Genomic DNA, 14871 nt, shown 5'->3' on the forward strand with positions numbered 1-14871 from the left:
TTATGAACTTCACTGTCGTATTACCTACAGATTTCCTAATGGGGCGCCTAACATTGTCTTAGTTTGTTTTTTGTTTTTTTTACTGCTCCTGCACACTGAGCAGATATTTTCAAAAATCTATTCACAGTTACTCTGAGATTTCTTTCTTAAGTGGTAACAGTTAGTTCAGATCCTATCACTTTCTATGTGTAGTTGGGATTATGTTTTCCAGCATACATTACTTTGCATTTATCAACACTGAATTTCATCTGCCATTTTGATACCCCATCATTCAGTTTAGTGAGATTCCTTTGTAAGTCCTCTATTAGCTTTGAGGGTGCCAGATAATAAGCTTGTACTGTAATATTTTTTCTACTGTATTTGACTCTGTGCTTTCTTTCACATATAGTGCCATAGCCCCACCAGCACAATCTACTTTAGCAATGGGTAACCAAAATTAGTGAATGGCCCTCCTTTACCCTACTGGGGTCAACATGTGGACAGCACACTTCCTGTCTGGCCCCCTCCCACAAGTGCCTCTCATGCACTGGAGAACTGCAATCCCTACTCCTTCCCCTCCCTCACTCCCAGAGATTTTGGAGCAGTATGAATCTGCTGATTCATGCTCTGGCCTCATTCATTGTGCTCCCTCCCAGAGCTTTAACGCTGTGAATCAGCTGTTGGCAGCTAGGGAGGGACAGGGGCCCAGAGGGGCATGAATTAGCAGATTCGTGGCACTCAGAGTGCTGGGAGGGAGGGGAAGGAGAAGGAAGTACAGGCTCCAGTGCCCCATAGTGCACAAGAAGTGCTTGGCAGAGGGCTGGCAGACAGGGGTTGCTCACCAATGATCTACTCTGTCTTTCCTACGTACTTTGTACCCCGGTATTATCTTGTTCCATTGATTATCATTCTTCCACCAAGTTTATGTGATGGTCTCCTCATTTAACACCAGACCCTCAAGTTCACCCACATGAGTATTCAGACATCTAACATCTGCATAACAGCACATGACATTTTTCACCTTTCAGCCGTCTGTGATTATGTGACGTAACCAAAGGGACTCTTTCATTTGATCATTTCTCTTCAACTCCTACCCATTCTTTATCAACTTCTATCATCTCCTCTTCACTAGGATATAGGGGATTCCTATTAATAGATCCTCCCCAACAGACGTCTGTCTGATCTGCCAGCTCCCGTGCTCCTATTGGCTTTCCTCTAGCCCTTAGTTTAAAAATGCCTCCTTGAGCTTTTTAATTTTATATGCAAACAATCTGGTTCCATTTTGGTTTATGTGAACCCTATCTTTATTCTTCCTTTACCATAAAATGCCCTAGTTCCTAGACACCTAGAAGCCTCCTCTCTACAGCTTCATATCCATGCATTAAGCCCCTGCAGCTCTGTCTACCTGGCCACGTGCACGGAACTGGAAACATGCTTGGAAGGGGAGGGAGGCACCCATCTGTCGCCCTGACACGTCATCTCAGGAGGTTTGCTGCCTGCCAGGAGCCCATATCCAAGATGTTATGGCGGCGTTGTCGAGGATTATCTGGCCTACTGACTACTACCCCATGCTAGTAATCCACGTTGGCACGAATGATACTGCGAGGTGTAACCTTGAGTGCATCAAGCATGACTACCGGGCTCTGTGAGTATGGGTGAAGGAGTTGGGGCGCAGGTGGTGTTCTCTTCAATCCTTCCTGTCAAAGGTAGTGGCCCAAGCAGAGACAGGTGCATCCTGGAGGCGAATGCCTGGCTGCGAGGATGGTGTCACCCAGAGTGCTTTAGCTTCCTCAATCATGGGACGCTATTCCATGAAGGACTGATAAGCAGGGATGGAATTCACCTTTTGAGGAATGGGAAGGATGTATTTGGACTGCGACTGGCTAACTTAGCGAGGAGGGCTTTCAACTAGGTTTGACGGGAACGGGTGACCAAAGCCCACAGGTAAGTACAAAACCAGGAGAACTGGGAGTTGGGTTGGAATCATGGGAGTGATCATGGACTATAACAGTAGAGGAAAACAGGGGGACTAGGCAGAACTGGGAGGCAAAAGCAGATCAGTATCTTAGAAGCCTATGCAGTTGCCCCTCAAGTTATGCAAGGGTTGCGCTCCCACACACCCTCATGTAACTCCAATTTTGCTTAAATCAGGAGGGGGCTTTTTCCCTGGCAGAACACATGTTCTGCAGCCGGGAAGTAGCAGGATCACTTGGAGCTCCTTTTGAAAGGTAAGTCCTGGGGCTGGGGGTGGTACTGGGGATGGCTAAGTCTGGTGGGGTGGTTGGGGTCATGGCAGCGGTGAGGGAGGGATAAGCCTGGGGTGGGTTATGGCTGCAGGGGGCTGTGAGCTGGACCATAGGGGGTTTGAACCAGGGCTGGGGGGAGCTGAGCCAGAGCCGCGTGCGGAGGGTTTGAACTGTGGCCGGTGGGGGGCGGAGATGTTGACCCAGGGCAGGCTGGTGAACCAGGGCCAGTGGGAGCAGGATTTTGACTTGCACTCATGTTAATCTGAATTAAACACTCCTCGAAATCACCAATTTCGAGGGTTTCCTGTATACAAATGCAAGAAGTATGGATAATAAGCAGGATGAACTTGAAATCCTAATAAACAAACACAGCTATGATGGTGGGATAAAACACATGATTGGAATATTGGTATAGAAGGGTACAACTTGCTCAGGAAGGATAGGCAGAGTAAACAGGGAGGAGGTGTTGACTTATATATTTAAAATGTGCACACCTGGACGGAGGTGCAGATGCATGCAGGAGACAGATGTTGAGAGTCTCTGGGTTAGGTTAAAAGGGGTAAAAAACAAGGGTGATGTCTTATTAGGGGTCTACTAAAGACCACCGAGCCAGGTAGAAGAGGTGGATGAGGTTTTTTCTAAAAAACTAAAAAAATCATCCAAAACACAGGATTTGGTGGTGATGGGGGACTTCAACTATCCAGACATTGGGAAACTAACACAGCGAGAGACAGACTATCCAGAAAATTCTTGGACTGTATGGATGACAGGTTTTTTTGTTTCAGAAGGTAGAAAAAGCTAATGGGAGAAGCAGTTCTAGATTTGATTTTTAACAAATAGAGAGGAAATTGTTGAGAATTTGAAAGTGGAAAGCAGCTTGGGAGAAAGTGACCATGAAATCACAGAGTTCATGATTCTAAGAAATAATGAAAGGGAAAACAGCAAAATAGAGACAATGGATTTCAGGAAAGCAAGTTTTGGTAAACTCAAGGAGCAGGTAGGTAAGGTCCCATGGGAAGAAAGACTAAGAGAAAAAACAACTGAAGAGAGTTGGACGTTTTTCAAAGGGACATTATTAAGGACCCCAAAGCAAGCTATAATGCTGCAGAGAAAAGATAGAAAGTATGGTAAAAGACTGCCTTGGTTTAGCCAGGAGATCTTGCAGGATCTCAAAATCAAAAAGGAGTCATATAAAAAGTGGAAAATTAGGAGAAATTACAAATGATGAACATAAGCAAACCATACATGTATGCAGGGGCAAGATTAGACAGGCCAAGGTACAAAACGAGCTCAAACTAGCTAGAGACATAGAGGGTAACAAGAAGTCATTCTGTAAATATATTAGAAGCAAGAGGAAGACCAAGGAGAGGGTAGGACCACTACTCAGTGAGGAGGGAGAAACAATATCAGGAAGCTTGGTAATGGCTGAGGTGCTTAATGATTTCTTTGTTTTGGTCTTCACCATGAAGGCCGATGCAGAAATGCCTAACATAATGTATGCTAGCGGGAAGAGGGTAGGTTTACGGGATAAAATAAAAAAAGAACAAGTTAAAAATTACTTAGAAAAATTAGATGTCTGCAAGTCACCAGGGCCTTATGAAATGCATCACAGAATACTTAAGGAGCTGATAGAGGAGGTTTCTGAGCCTTTAGCTATCATCTTTCAAAAGTCCTGAAAGTTGAGAGAGATTCCAGAAGCCTGGAAAAGGGCAAACATAGTGCTCATCTATAAAAAGGTAAAAAAACAATCCAGGAAACAACAGACCTGTCAGTTTAACTTCTGTGCCAGGAAAGATAATGGAACAAATAATTAAGGAATTCATCTGCAAACATCTAGAAGAAAAAAAGGTGATAGGTAACAGCCAGCATGGATTTGTGAAGAACAAATCATGCTAGACCAATCTGATAGCTTTTGTTTTGACAGGATAACCAGTCTTGTGGATAAGGGAGAAATGGCAGATGTGGTATACCTAGACTTTAAGACATTTGACACTGTCTCAGATGATCATCTTATCAATAAACTAAGCAAATACAACTTAGATGAGCCACTATAAGGTGGGTACATAAATGGCTGGATAACCACTCTCAAAAAGTAGTTTTTAATGGTTCACAGTCAAGCTGGAAGGGCATAACAAGTGGGGTTCTGCAGTGATCTGTTTTGGGACCGGTTCTATTCCACATCTTCATCAATGATTTAGATATTGGCATAAAGCGTTTGCAGATAATACCAAGTTGGGAGGGGTTGCAACTGCTTTGAAGGATAGGATCATAATTCAAAATGATCTGGACAAACTGGAGAAATGGTCTGGGGTTAAAAGGAAGAAATTTAATGAGGACAAATGCAAAGTACTCCACTTAGGAAGGAACAATCAGCTTCATACACATAGAATGGGAAACAACTGTCTAGGAAGGAGTACTGTGGAGATGGATTTAGGGGTCATAGTGGACCACAAGCTAAATATGAGTCAACAGTGTGATGCTGTTACTGAAAAAGCAAACAGAATTTTGAGACACATTAACCGGAGTGTAGTGAGCAAGACAAGAGAGGTCATTCTTCCACTCTACTCTGTGCTGATCAGTAATATGTCCAGTTCTGGGCACCACATTTCAAGAAAGACATGGAGAAATTGGAGACGGTCCAGAGAACAACAACAAGAATGACTGAAGGTCTAGAGAACATGAGCTATGAGGGAAGGCTGAAAGAACTGGGCTTGTTTAGTTTAGAAAAGAGAAGACTTAGAGGGGACATGATAGCGGTTTTCAAGTACCTTAAAGAGGAGTAGGCAGAAAAATTGTTCTCCTTTGCCTCTGAGGATAGGATGAGGAGCAATGGTCTTAAACTGCAGCAAGAGAGGTTTAGGTTGGATGTTAGGAAAAACTTGCTAACTGTTAGGGTGGTTAAACACTGGAATAAATTACCTAGCGAGGCTGTGGAATCTCCATCACTGGAGATTTTTAAGAGCAGGTTAGACAGACGCCTGCCAGGGATGGTCTAGACAGTGCTTGGCCCTGCTGAGTGGGCAGTGAACTGGACTTGATGACCTCTCGAGGTCCCGTTCAGTTCTGTGATTCTAAACCATCATATCCAGGCATTAAGTCCCTGCAGCTATGTCTACCTGGCTGTGTGCATGGAACTGGAAACATGCTATGCTGGACGTCCTGGACTTTATGTGACCTAGCAGCCTAAATATGACCCTTCAAGACTTTTCTCCCACCTTTTTCTATGTCACTGGTAGTTATGTGTACCATGACCACTGGCTCCTCCCCAGCACTGCACATAAGGTGGTCTACATGTTTTGAGAGATTCACAACTTCACACCCAGCACAGAATTCAGCCCAGGCCATTCTGGTTATCACAGATCCAGGTATCTAAATATTAAATCCCCTATTACTATTATTTCTCTCTTACTGATAACTGGGATTCACGTAAGGGGAAATCCATGACATTTTCTGGAAGGAGCATACCAACTATGGGATTGCTTCTCTTCTGCTTACAGTCAATTTCGTTTTTTCTACACTTGCTCTATGCTGCAGTTTACCAAACTGCAAAGGAATGCTTTTAAAACTGCGATTTCAAATAAAGTCACTTTTTATTTACCATTAGGTTCTGTGATCTCAATCCTCCTTTTTCTTGAAAACACAACCCTTCAAATAGAAATACTTACACTGTCTATACTGCTTCCTATTAGAGTGAAAATAGTATAAGAAAAATATTTTCGTTTTAAGTAAAAACATGACTTACTTGTGCGCAAAGCATGGCTAAAAGAGAATGAGTGGAAAGAAAAGCACTGTGGCTAGATGAGATAGCAAGTAAGGAAGCTGGTAGACATATGGTTCTATTTACAGCATATAAACAAAGAGATACATTTATCAGTATCACCCTACATTCCATACTTAGCTATACCTATGTACTATTCATACTCTGTTCATTTCACTGGATACTAATTCTCTGAAAATTGCTATTTCATTAATAAGTATAACTCTTAGTTAACTGGAATGTTTGATTTATGTGCACCTCCAGTCTCCCAGCATGCCAAATAGCAAAGCTTTTACTGTACTTTGGATCACAAAGAAATGCAGCGAGCTATATGAACTACCGCTACTATGTTTAAATACAGAATATCACCTGATTTGGCTTTAAGAAACTTGATTTTTCTCACACAGTTCTCTTGGATGAGGAACTCCCAGGAACCAATTTATTCCAGTACCATATCCTAATGCTCATGGAATGATCTCACCACGAAATGTACACTCTACAATGACAAGATTTTGTGAACTAAAAACTGCACTTGCCTTCTGAGGACTGGGAACTACAGGGGAGTAATGCTTCTTCTTCTGATTCATTGTGACCCCTAGAATTTAATACCACAGGAAAAAAAAAATCAGTAAAATTTAACATACTATACACATAGGCTGTGTCTACACTTGCATTCCTCTTTCGAAAGAGGAATGTAAATGAGGGAAATTGAAAATGTAAATGCGGCACTGATTTACATATCTTGTGGTTCATTTACACAATCTCCTTTTGGAAGAGATTCTTTCGAAAGAAAGAAAGCGGTGTAGACGGGGCTCTTTCGAAAATAAACCCCAGCTTCAAAAGAACACTTCTTCGTATTTTGCTTCAGAAAGAAGAGTACATAAGGGACTAGCAACAGAGGAGGGTTTAGACAGCAGAGGCACGTCTACATGGCCTCCCCAGTCCTGGCACCCACTTCTGCCATCACGGAACTCTCGTATGGCTATGGTAATGAGCTTTGGGAATATACAATTAAAGAGCCATTTCCAATTCTGAGAAGCTCACTGTGCATAGCTCGGCTGGCAGCAGCACTGAGCAGAGCTAGTGTATACCCAGCCTGACAGATTAAGTGAAATTACTGGTCATAGATGTTTGTACTTTTTTGCTATTGAACTTGCCAAACTCTTAAACAGGATGAACTGTATCATCTGTACAGTAGCAAGATACCTTAAGATAAAAATACCAACTAAATTCACATAAATGGAACTAGCTCTTTGGGGTAGGAAATTATGGGAATTAGTTAGGGAAGTAGACTGGATAGACGAATATGGAAAAGGCTTGGAATTTAAATGACCATTGCAGAAGCTATCTGAAGCCTGCATATGAAGAAAGGGGAAAAAGATGTGTAGGGAAAGATTGCCGACCACACACCTCAAGCAGGTTATTAAGACAAAGAAGAAAGCCCACCAGGAGTGGCAGACAAAATGGATCAACAAGGAAAGCTACCTCTAGGAATTCCAAAAGTTGGGGAGCAAGTGAGAACCGGCAGAAGTTAAACAAAGTTGGGTCTTGTAAAGGAATTTAAAATAACAAAAGGTGTTATACCCATATAAAGAAAATGAAAACAAGGAAAGCAGAAGTGGGACAACTGAATACTGAAGATGAGGTGGAGATTAAAGATCATGTAGGAATGGCCCAAAACTGAAATGAATACTTTGCCTCAGTTTTTAAAGGTAATGATCAGATACAGGGAGTGGCAGGAAGGCTAAGGTAAATAAAGATTAGGAAGTAGAAATTCATCATTATCATCATCATCATCATCATCACCAACCACCACCACGGGCTCAGCACCTGTTGGCGTCTGATGCCTCTCTCACCATTTCCTTCCATCTCTCCCTGTCCCCAGCAGAGTAGCTTAGTTTCTGTAAACTATCTACTATATCATCTGCCCATTCTCTATGGGGTCCGCCTCTCCCATTTGAACTGTCCATTATTCTGAACACCAAGGTCTTCATTTTTCACTTGTTGTTCATTCTGCAAATATGCCCGAATAGCTATAACTTGTGTCGTACAACCTTCTGCAGTATGTTCTCTTTTGGCTGTATCTTCCCATGTAATTCCTCGTTGGTGACCTTCTGCATCCCTCCTATTTTCAGGATCTTTCTAAAACAACTCCTCTCAAACAATAATATTCTTCTCTTCAAATCTTTCGTTATCATCCATGTCTCACATCTGTGCAACATGCTGCTGAATACACACATTTTCAAGACGCTCAGCTTCGTTCCTAAGCTAATTGCTTTGCTTTTCCAGATCTTATCCATTGCCTTCAAACTCACTCTTGCTTTCGCTATTCTAGTCACTATTTCCTTCTTACAGTCTAGATCATATGTTATGTTGCTTCTCAAATAAATGAGCTTCTCTACATTCGTTCCATAGTTCAATCCCATCTACACTGATCTTCCTTCCTATTTCCTTAACTCCAAATACCAGTGTTTTTGTTTTATCGATGTTCATAATCAGTCTGTACTGCTTTCCTTCCTCATTTAGCACCTACAACATTTTCACTAGCTTCTCATCTTCTTCATTGATAACTATATCACCCCTGAAACTATAATCATCCATGAACCTCAAGCTGTTAACTCTTATCCCATGCACAGATACCCCTTCTACCTCTTCCTTGACCTTGTCCATTGCTCTCTCTAGATGAAGATACTTGGCGATATCAGATATCCTTGTCTCATGCCACTACTTATTCTAAACCAACTTCCCAACTCTCTGCATGCTCTCACCACTACCTCCACATTGTCACTGATATCCTTCTACAACCGCATCTGTCTGCTATCCACTCCATACGACTCCAACACCACCCAGTCACTTTCTGATCTACACTGTCAAATGTCTTCTGAAAATCAATGAAGCAAGTGCAGGTACTCTTGTACTTCTGTCAAGCTTTCTCCACTATCACCCTTACTGCCAACATCTGCTGTATGGTACTTCTGTCTTTCCTGAACCTCGCTTGCTTGTCTGCTAGATGTTCTTCTATCTGCAATCTTAGTCTCTCCATCAGTATCATCATCAGCACGTTGCCTAGATGAGTCGTTAGGGCAATCGTTCTGCAGTTCTTGCACTCCCTTTCTTGTGTATTGTCACTAGCACGGATCTTGTCCATTCCTTAGGTGCTTTCCCTTCTTTCCATGCTATATTACATAGTCGTTGGACTTCCTGAATCATGCTTTCTCTGCCATATTTAATCATCTCTCCCATGATCTTATCACGTCCAGGACTCTTTTTGTTTTTTAGTCACTCACAGCTCTTTCTACTTCATCCTTCAAAATATCGGTCTCGCTCTTGATGCTCAGTGGAGATATCTCTTTCAATTCTTAGATCAGTCTCTCAGAGACACTCAGGTCCAACTGCGCTTTGTATAGATCAGTGCAATATCTCGTTCCTCGCTGCACAATCTTCTCCTTATTCATGAGCACCACTTCGTTCTCGTCTTTGATCGTCATCTGCTTTGGCTGCCACTTCCTATTAATATTCCTAATCATTTTATACACCTCCCTGGTCTTACATATGCTATAATACCTCTCTATATCATCACACTGCTCCTCTAACCACTTTGTCTTATCCACATCCAAATTAGAATTATAACTTGGACAGTTAATGAAAACAATTTGGGAGCCCAGATAATCTCCATCAAAGAATATTAAGGGAACTGGCATATGAAACTGTGTAAGACCATTAGTCAGGATTTTTAATCTATCTGTAAACTTTTGGGGGAGTCACACCCTATGGCTGGAAAATTACTGGTATAATACCTATTTTAAGAAAGGGGCAAAAATTTTTGGGACACTACAGGCACATTTGATTAACCTGAATTGTATGCAAGATCTTGGAACACATTTTGAAAGAGAAAATAAATAAAGACTTAGAAATAAACAGTAATAAGGATAAAATACAAAACGGTTTTACAAAAGGTAGACCATCCCTGACTAACTTGATCTTTATTTGAGAAGATAACAGTTTGTGTTGTTGGCAGGGGAAATGTTGTTATATTCTGTACTCATAGAAACATTGTTTTGTAAATGAATGCTTACTGATGTTCCCATGAGGTTCAATATTGTATTTAGCATTGTTAGTGAATCCTCCTTAATTTTCTCATGAAATTCAGCAGTTTTGTTACTGAAATCCTGTTCATGTTCCATACGACTGAATAACTCTACCTCCCTGTAACTTACATTCTGTTAATAATCTATTGGTACTTTACCACCTGATTAATAGGGAATTACCAGAGCGGAATGTCATATGAGCAGTAGGAATTCAGTTTGAGCTGGAGGAATGGACAAAGGGAGTATGAGAAACTCTCCCCTGGTTTGTTGGGAGGGGGGTGAACAAAGGAGGAGAGAGGTATAAGTATTGCTCACTTCTTGTTGCAAGGTGTGCAGGCTTTGAGGAGAGATCCCCCTGCACCTTACTTGGCATGCCAAATAAAGATTCTTCTTCCACTCTCGGTGTGTTATTGGGCCAGCGTTGCACACCGGGCATGAACTGCCACTGTGCCACCTTAAGAAGGAGGCAACAGTTTTGGCGTCCCTGGGTGGGCACTCTAAATTAAAGCCTTGCCCGGCTCGCCTCTTGGCGGGGGTGGCGGGAGACGGCGTCGGACTTCCAGTGCGCACACTGGTAACTTTACCAGGGGAACTCGGCATCCAGATTCCGCGGCCCCTGCCGGGGACGACACAATGGTGCAACGCAGCAACGTAGAAGAGAGAGAAAACGGGGTGGAGCGGCGAGAGCCGGACCTTTGGACAGGTAAGACCCAGTCCCTTTTTGTGAAAGAGACTTCCGGGACGCTGGACGGCCGATACAGGGTTGGGGTGATAGGTTGTGATAAGGATGGGACTAGGTCAAAGTAGCCCCAAGGATAATAGTCGCTTGGGTTGTGCATTGAAACACTGGAAAATTATAGGGGGGGACCCTATGACCAAATCTAGATTAAGGCAACTGTGCACAGCAGAGTGGCCACAGTATAACCTAGAAGGGCAGGAGCGGTGGCCACCAGAGGGATCCCTAAATTATAACACCATATTGCAGCTGCTTTGGTTTTTACAACGTACCGGTAAATGGGAAGAACATATGTATGGCCAATGTTTTGAATATCTTAGAAATAGACAAGACCTGCAGGAAATGTGTGGATTATCATGTGCAGTACAACCAGCTGTAAATAAGCCTAATGTAAACTGTCACCAGGACCCCCCTTCGGCTTCTACACCCACACCCCCTCCATACAGGGAAAGGGTTTCCCATGATTTGGGGATAGCCCCCTCAGTTGAACTGTACCTATTAGTGACTGAAACAGTGGTTGACAGACTGTGAGCTGCAGATCGGCAGGCTACTACTATGCAGGTGTATTCCCATGTGTCCTTTAATCTGATCGATTTGGCAACTTTTAAACCCCAAGCCGGGGAGTTTTCCACGGATCCTAGCCGCTTTATTTCAATTTTCAAAGGGTGTTTAGCCAGTCACAAGCCTGACTGGAATGATTGTCAGGTCCTAATGAGAACCCTGTTGTCTGAAGTGGAGCATAACCAGGTTGTAACAAAAGCCAGGGAGGAAGCAAGAAAAAGGCATGAACTTGGCAGGAGCGAAAAAAAGCAATTTGTCAAATCCCTGAGCCCAGCAATAGGAAACAACTGTGCGCCTTTTTGGGAATGGCAGGATTTTGCAGATTATGGATACCTAATTTTGGGGTACTGGCTAAGCCTCTGTACGAGTGTGTTAAAGAAAGTAACAGAGACTTGTTCTGTTTTAAAAAAAGAGGCTCAACATGCATTTAAAGCTTTAAAATTGTGTTTAATGGAAGCCCCAGCCCTAGGTCTACCAGATATTACTAAACCATTTCAGCTGTATGTGCATGAAAGGAAGGGAGTGGCTCTTGGAATATTAGCTCACCAAAGGGGGGATGGGGATGTAACTAGAGGTAATGCCCGGGCGGACCGAGAGGCCAAACGGGTAGCGAACACAGAGGGTATTGCTCTTTTGCCTCTGACCCCCACCCTCCCAGATCCCCATGAAAAGCCAGAATACTCTGCCCAAGAACAGCAGTTGGCTGAGCAGTTACAGCTGAACTTGCGAGAAGGATGGTATGTAAGTGAAAAAGGACAAGTGTTGCTTCCCGGACCCTTGATAAGGCCAACGGTTATGAGTTTTCATCAAGGAACACATGCAGGTCAGGAGGCCCTCGTCCAATTATTAGAAAAGTACTTTATAAGAGATGGAATGAGAAATGAAGCCAGACGGGTGGTTAGAGACTGTATGGTATGTCAGAAAAATAATCCCCGAGCAGGAAGACCCGTGGTACCCTCCCCACTACCATCAGCCCCGGGACCAGGACTTGTGTGGCAAATTGACTTTACTGAACTACCTCGCACCAGTGGGTTTCGGTACCTCCTGGTACTTGTGGACCATTTCACAGGATGGAAAGAGGCATTTCCGTGTAGAAATTATACAGCCAGCACGGTTACCACTAAAATCTTAAACGAGGTAGTCCCCCGGTTCGGAGTACCAGAATGGATTGAATCAGACCGAGGAACCCATTTCGCAGCTCGATGTGTGGAGAAAATAGCAGATGGACTCAAGATCCCATGGAAATACCACACTCCATATAGACCGCAAGCCAGCGGAGTGGTAGAAAGAGAACATCAGACTTTAAAAAGACATTTGTCAAAGTTGTGCCAGGAAGCTCAGCTTAAGTGGACAGAGGCCCTCCCCTTAGCCCTCTTGAGGACCCGAATATTGCCCAAAGGGAGGTTAGGACTAAGCCCATTTGAAATCTTGTATGGGCAACCATAGCCAATGAATGGGGTGCCTGGTACAGGTATAGAATGGGGGATAGGGGAGGGGTTTTCTAAAGAAATATTTGCTGTCGTTGTCATCTGTTATGTCTTCAATCCACAGGTTTGTTCGTGTCAACCAGCCCATTCCGTTGGACCAACCCCTTCACGATATTCAGCCAGGAGACAGCATGTTGCTTTGGACGTGGAAAGAGGAGCCCCTTCAAGAGAAGTGGAAAGGACCCCACCTCGTTTTATTGACCGCTAAGACTGCTGCTAAACTACAAGGGGTCAAACTGTGGGTCCATTTCACTCGACTAAAAGTCGAACCTGCTGAGGAAAAGGAGTGGACTGTGAGCCATGTTACCCCAGAAGCTGAAGAGGACTTAGGACTGAAATTATTGTTTAAGTATTAAAAGATAAGAAAATGGAAATGCTGCCCATGAATCAGGTTTTAAGTAAGGAATATGAGAAGACTCAATATGGGACATCTTGAGTATTCTCAAAGGGGGGAAATGTTGGCAGGGGAAACGTTGTTATATTCTGTACTCATAGAAACATTGTTTTGTAAATGAATGCTTACTGATGTTCCCATGAGGTTCAATATTGTATTTAGCATTGTTAGTGAATCCTCCTTAATTTTCTCATGAAATTCAGCATTGTTTTGTTACTGAAATCCTGTTCATGTTCTATACGACTGAATAACTCTACCTCCCTGTAACTTACATTCTGTTAATAATCTATTGGTACTTTACCACCTGATTAATAGGGAATTACCAGAGCGGAATGTCATATGAGCAGTAGGAATTCAGTTTGAGCTGGAGGAATGGACAAAGGGAGTATGAGAAACTCTCCCCTGGTTTGTTGGGAGGGGGGGTGAACAAAGGAGGAGAGAGGTATAAGTATTGCTCACTTCTTGTTGCAAGGTGTGCAGGCTTTGAGGAGAGATCCCACTGCATCTTACTTGGCATGCCAAATAAAGATTCTTCTTCCACTCTCGGTGTGTTATTGGGCCAGCGTTGCACACCGGGCACGAACTGCCACTGTGCCACCTTAAGAAGGAGGCAACAGTGTAGACAAAAAAAAGCACAGAATATCTAATGTACTTGGGTTCCAGTAAAGCACCTGATACAATTCCACATAGGAAATTATCAGTTAAACTGAAGATGAAAATTAACGTTAAAACTGAAAAGTGTATAAGGAACTGGCTAAAAGGGTGACCCCCAGAGGTCACACTGAAAGGTAAACTGACAGGCTGGAGGGAGGGTACTAGGGAAGTTCCACAGGGATCAGTGCTGGGGCCAATCTCATTTTATGTTTGCATGAATCACTTTGGCACAAAAAGTGGGCATATGATAACATTTGTAGTTGACAACACTGGGAGGATCTGAATATCATGCAAGAAGACCTAGATGACCTTAAAAGCTGGAATAGTAGAAATGAGATGGTATTTGATAATGCGAAGTGCATGGTCATACACTTGAGGACTAATAACAAGATTTCTTTTTCTATTAGCTGGGGGCTTAGTTGGACAACAGAGGAGAAAGACTTGCATGTACTAAGACCCCCTTCGTTAGATGCATGAGTGGGGGGTTCCAGAGGAGGGTTTACATATAATCTTCTGAAAAGGAGGGAGTCTCAGTCAAGGGGAGGGCCAAAGTTGACAAGGTCTGTTCAGTCATGGAGGATGTGGCCCATTATCAGCAGTTAATGTGGAACTGTGAACATCAAGAGTGGAGAAATCAGGTCAATTCAGTCAATGAGGATGTGGCCCATTATCAGTAGCTAATGTGAAGGTGTGAACATCAAGAACAAAGAAACTGCTTTTGTAATTGGCCACCCACGCCCAGTCATCAATCCTTGGTTGATGGTGTCAAATTTGCAAATGAATTGCAGCTCTGCAGTTTCTCTTTGGAGTTTGCTTTTGAAGTTTTTTGTTGTAAGATGGCTACTTTTAAATCTGTTACCAAGCATCCAGGGAGACTGAAGTGTTCTCCTACGGGTTTTTGTATGTTACCGCTCCTTACGTCTGATTTACGTCAATTTAATGTTCTACATAGGGACTGTCCAGTTTGGC

The 14871-nt window shown here is 43.1% G+C and overlaps 1 protein-coding gene across 6 annotated transcripts in view; it reads right to left on the reverse strand.

Annotated features, from left to right (window-relative positions):
- Positions 1 to 14871, reverse strand: part of BMAL2 (basic helix-loop-helix ARNT like 2) — an 86075-nt gene that overhangs the window by 15940 nt on the left and 55264 nt on the right. For 4 of the 6 annotated variants that reach the window (XM_075004211.1, XM_075004204.1, XM_075004222.1 and 1 more), the window contains one exon: positions 6519 to 6577. In XM_075004211.1, coding sequence (XP_074860312.1) covers positions 6519 to 6577 — 59 coding nt within the window. Of the gene's footprint in view, positions 1 to 6518; positions 6578 to 13602; positions 13847 to 14871 lie in introns of those variants that run through there. The other 2 variants (XM_075004249.1, XM_075004240.1) reach the window with 2 other exon arrangements.

The sequence above is a fragment of the Carettochelys insculpta genome, chromosome 1, assembly GCF_033958435.1.
Source record: "Carettochelys insculpta isolate YL-2023 chromosome 1, ASM3395843v1, whole genome shotgun sequence".
NCBI lineage: Eukaryota > Metazoa > Chordata > Testudines > Carettochelyidae > Carettochelys > Carettochelys insculpta.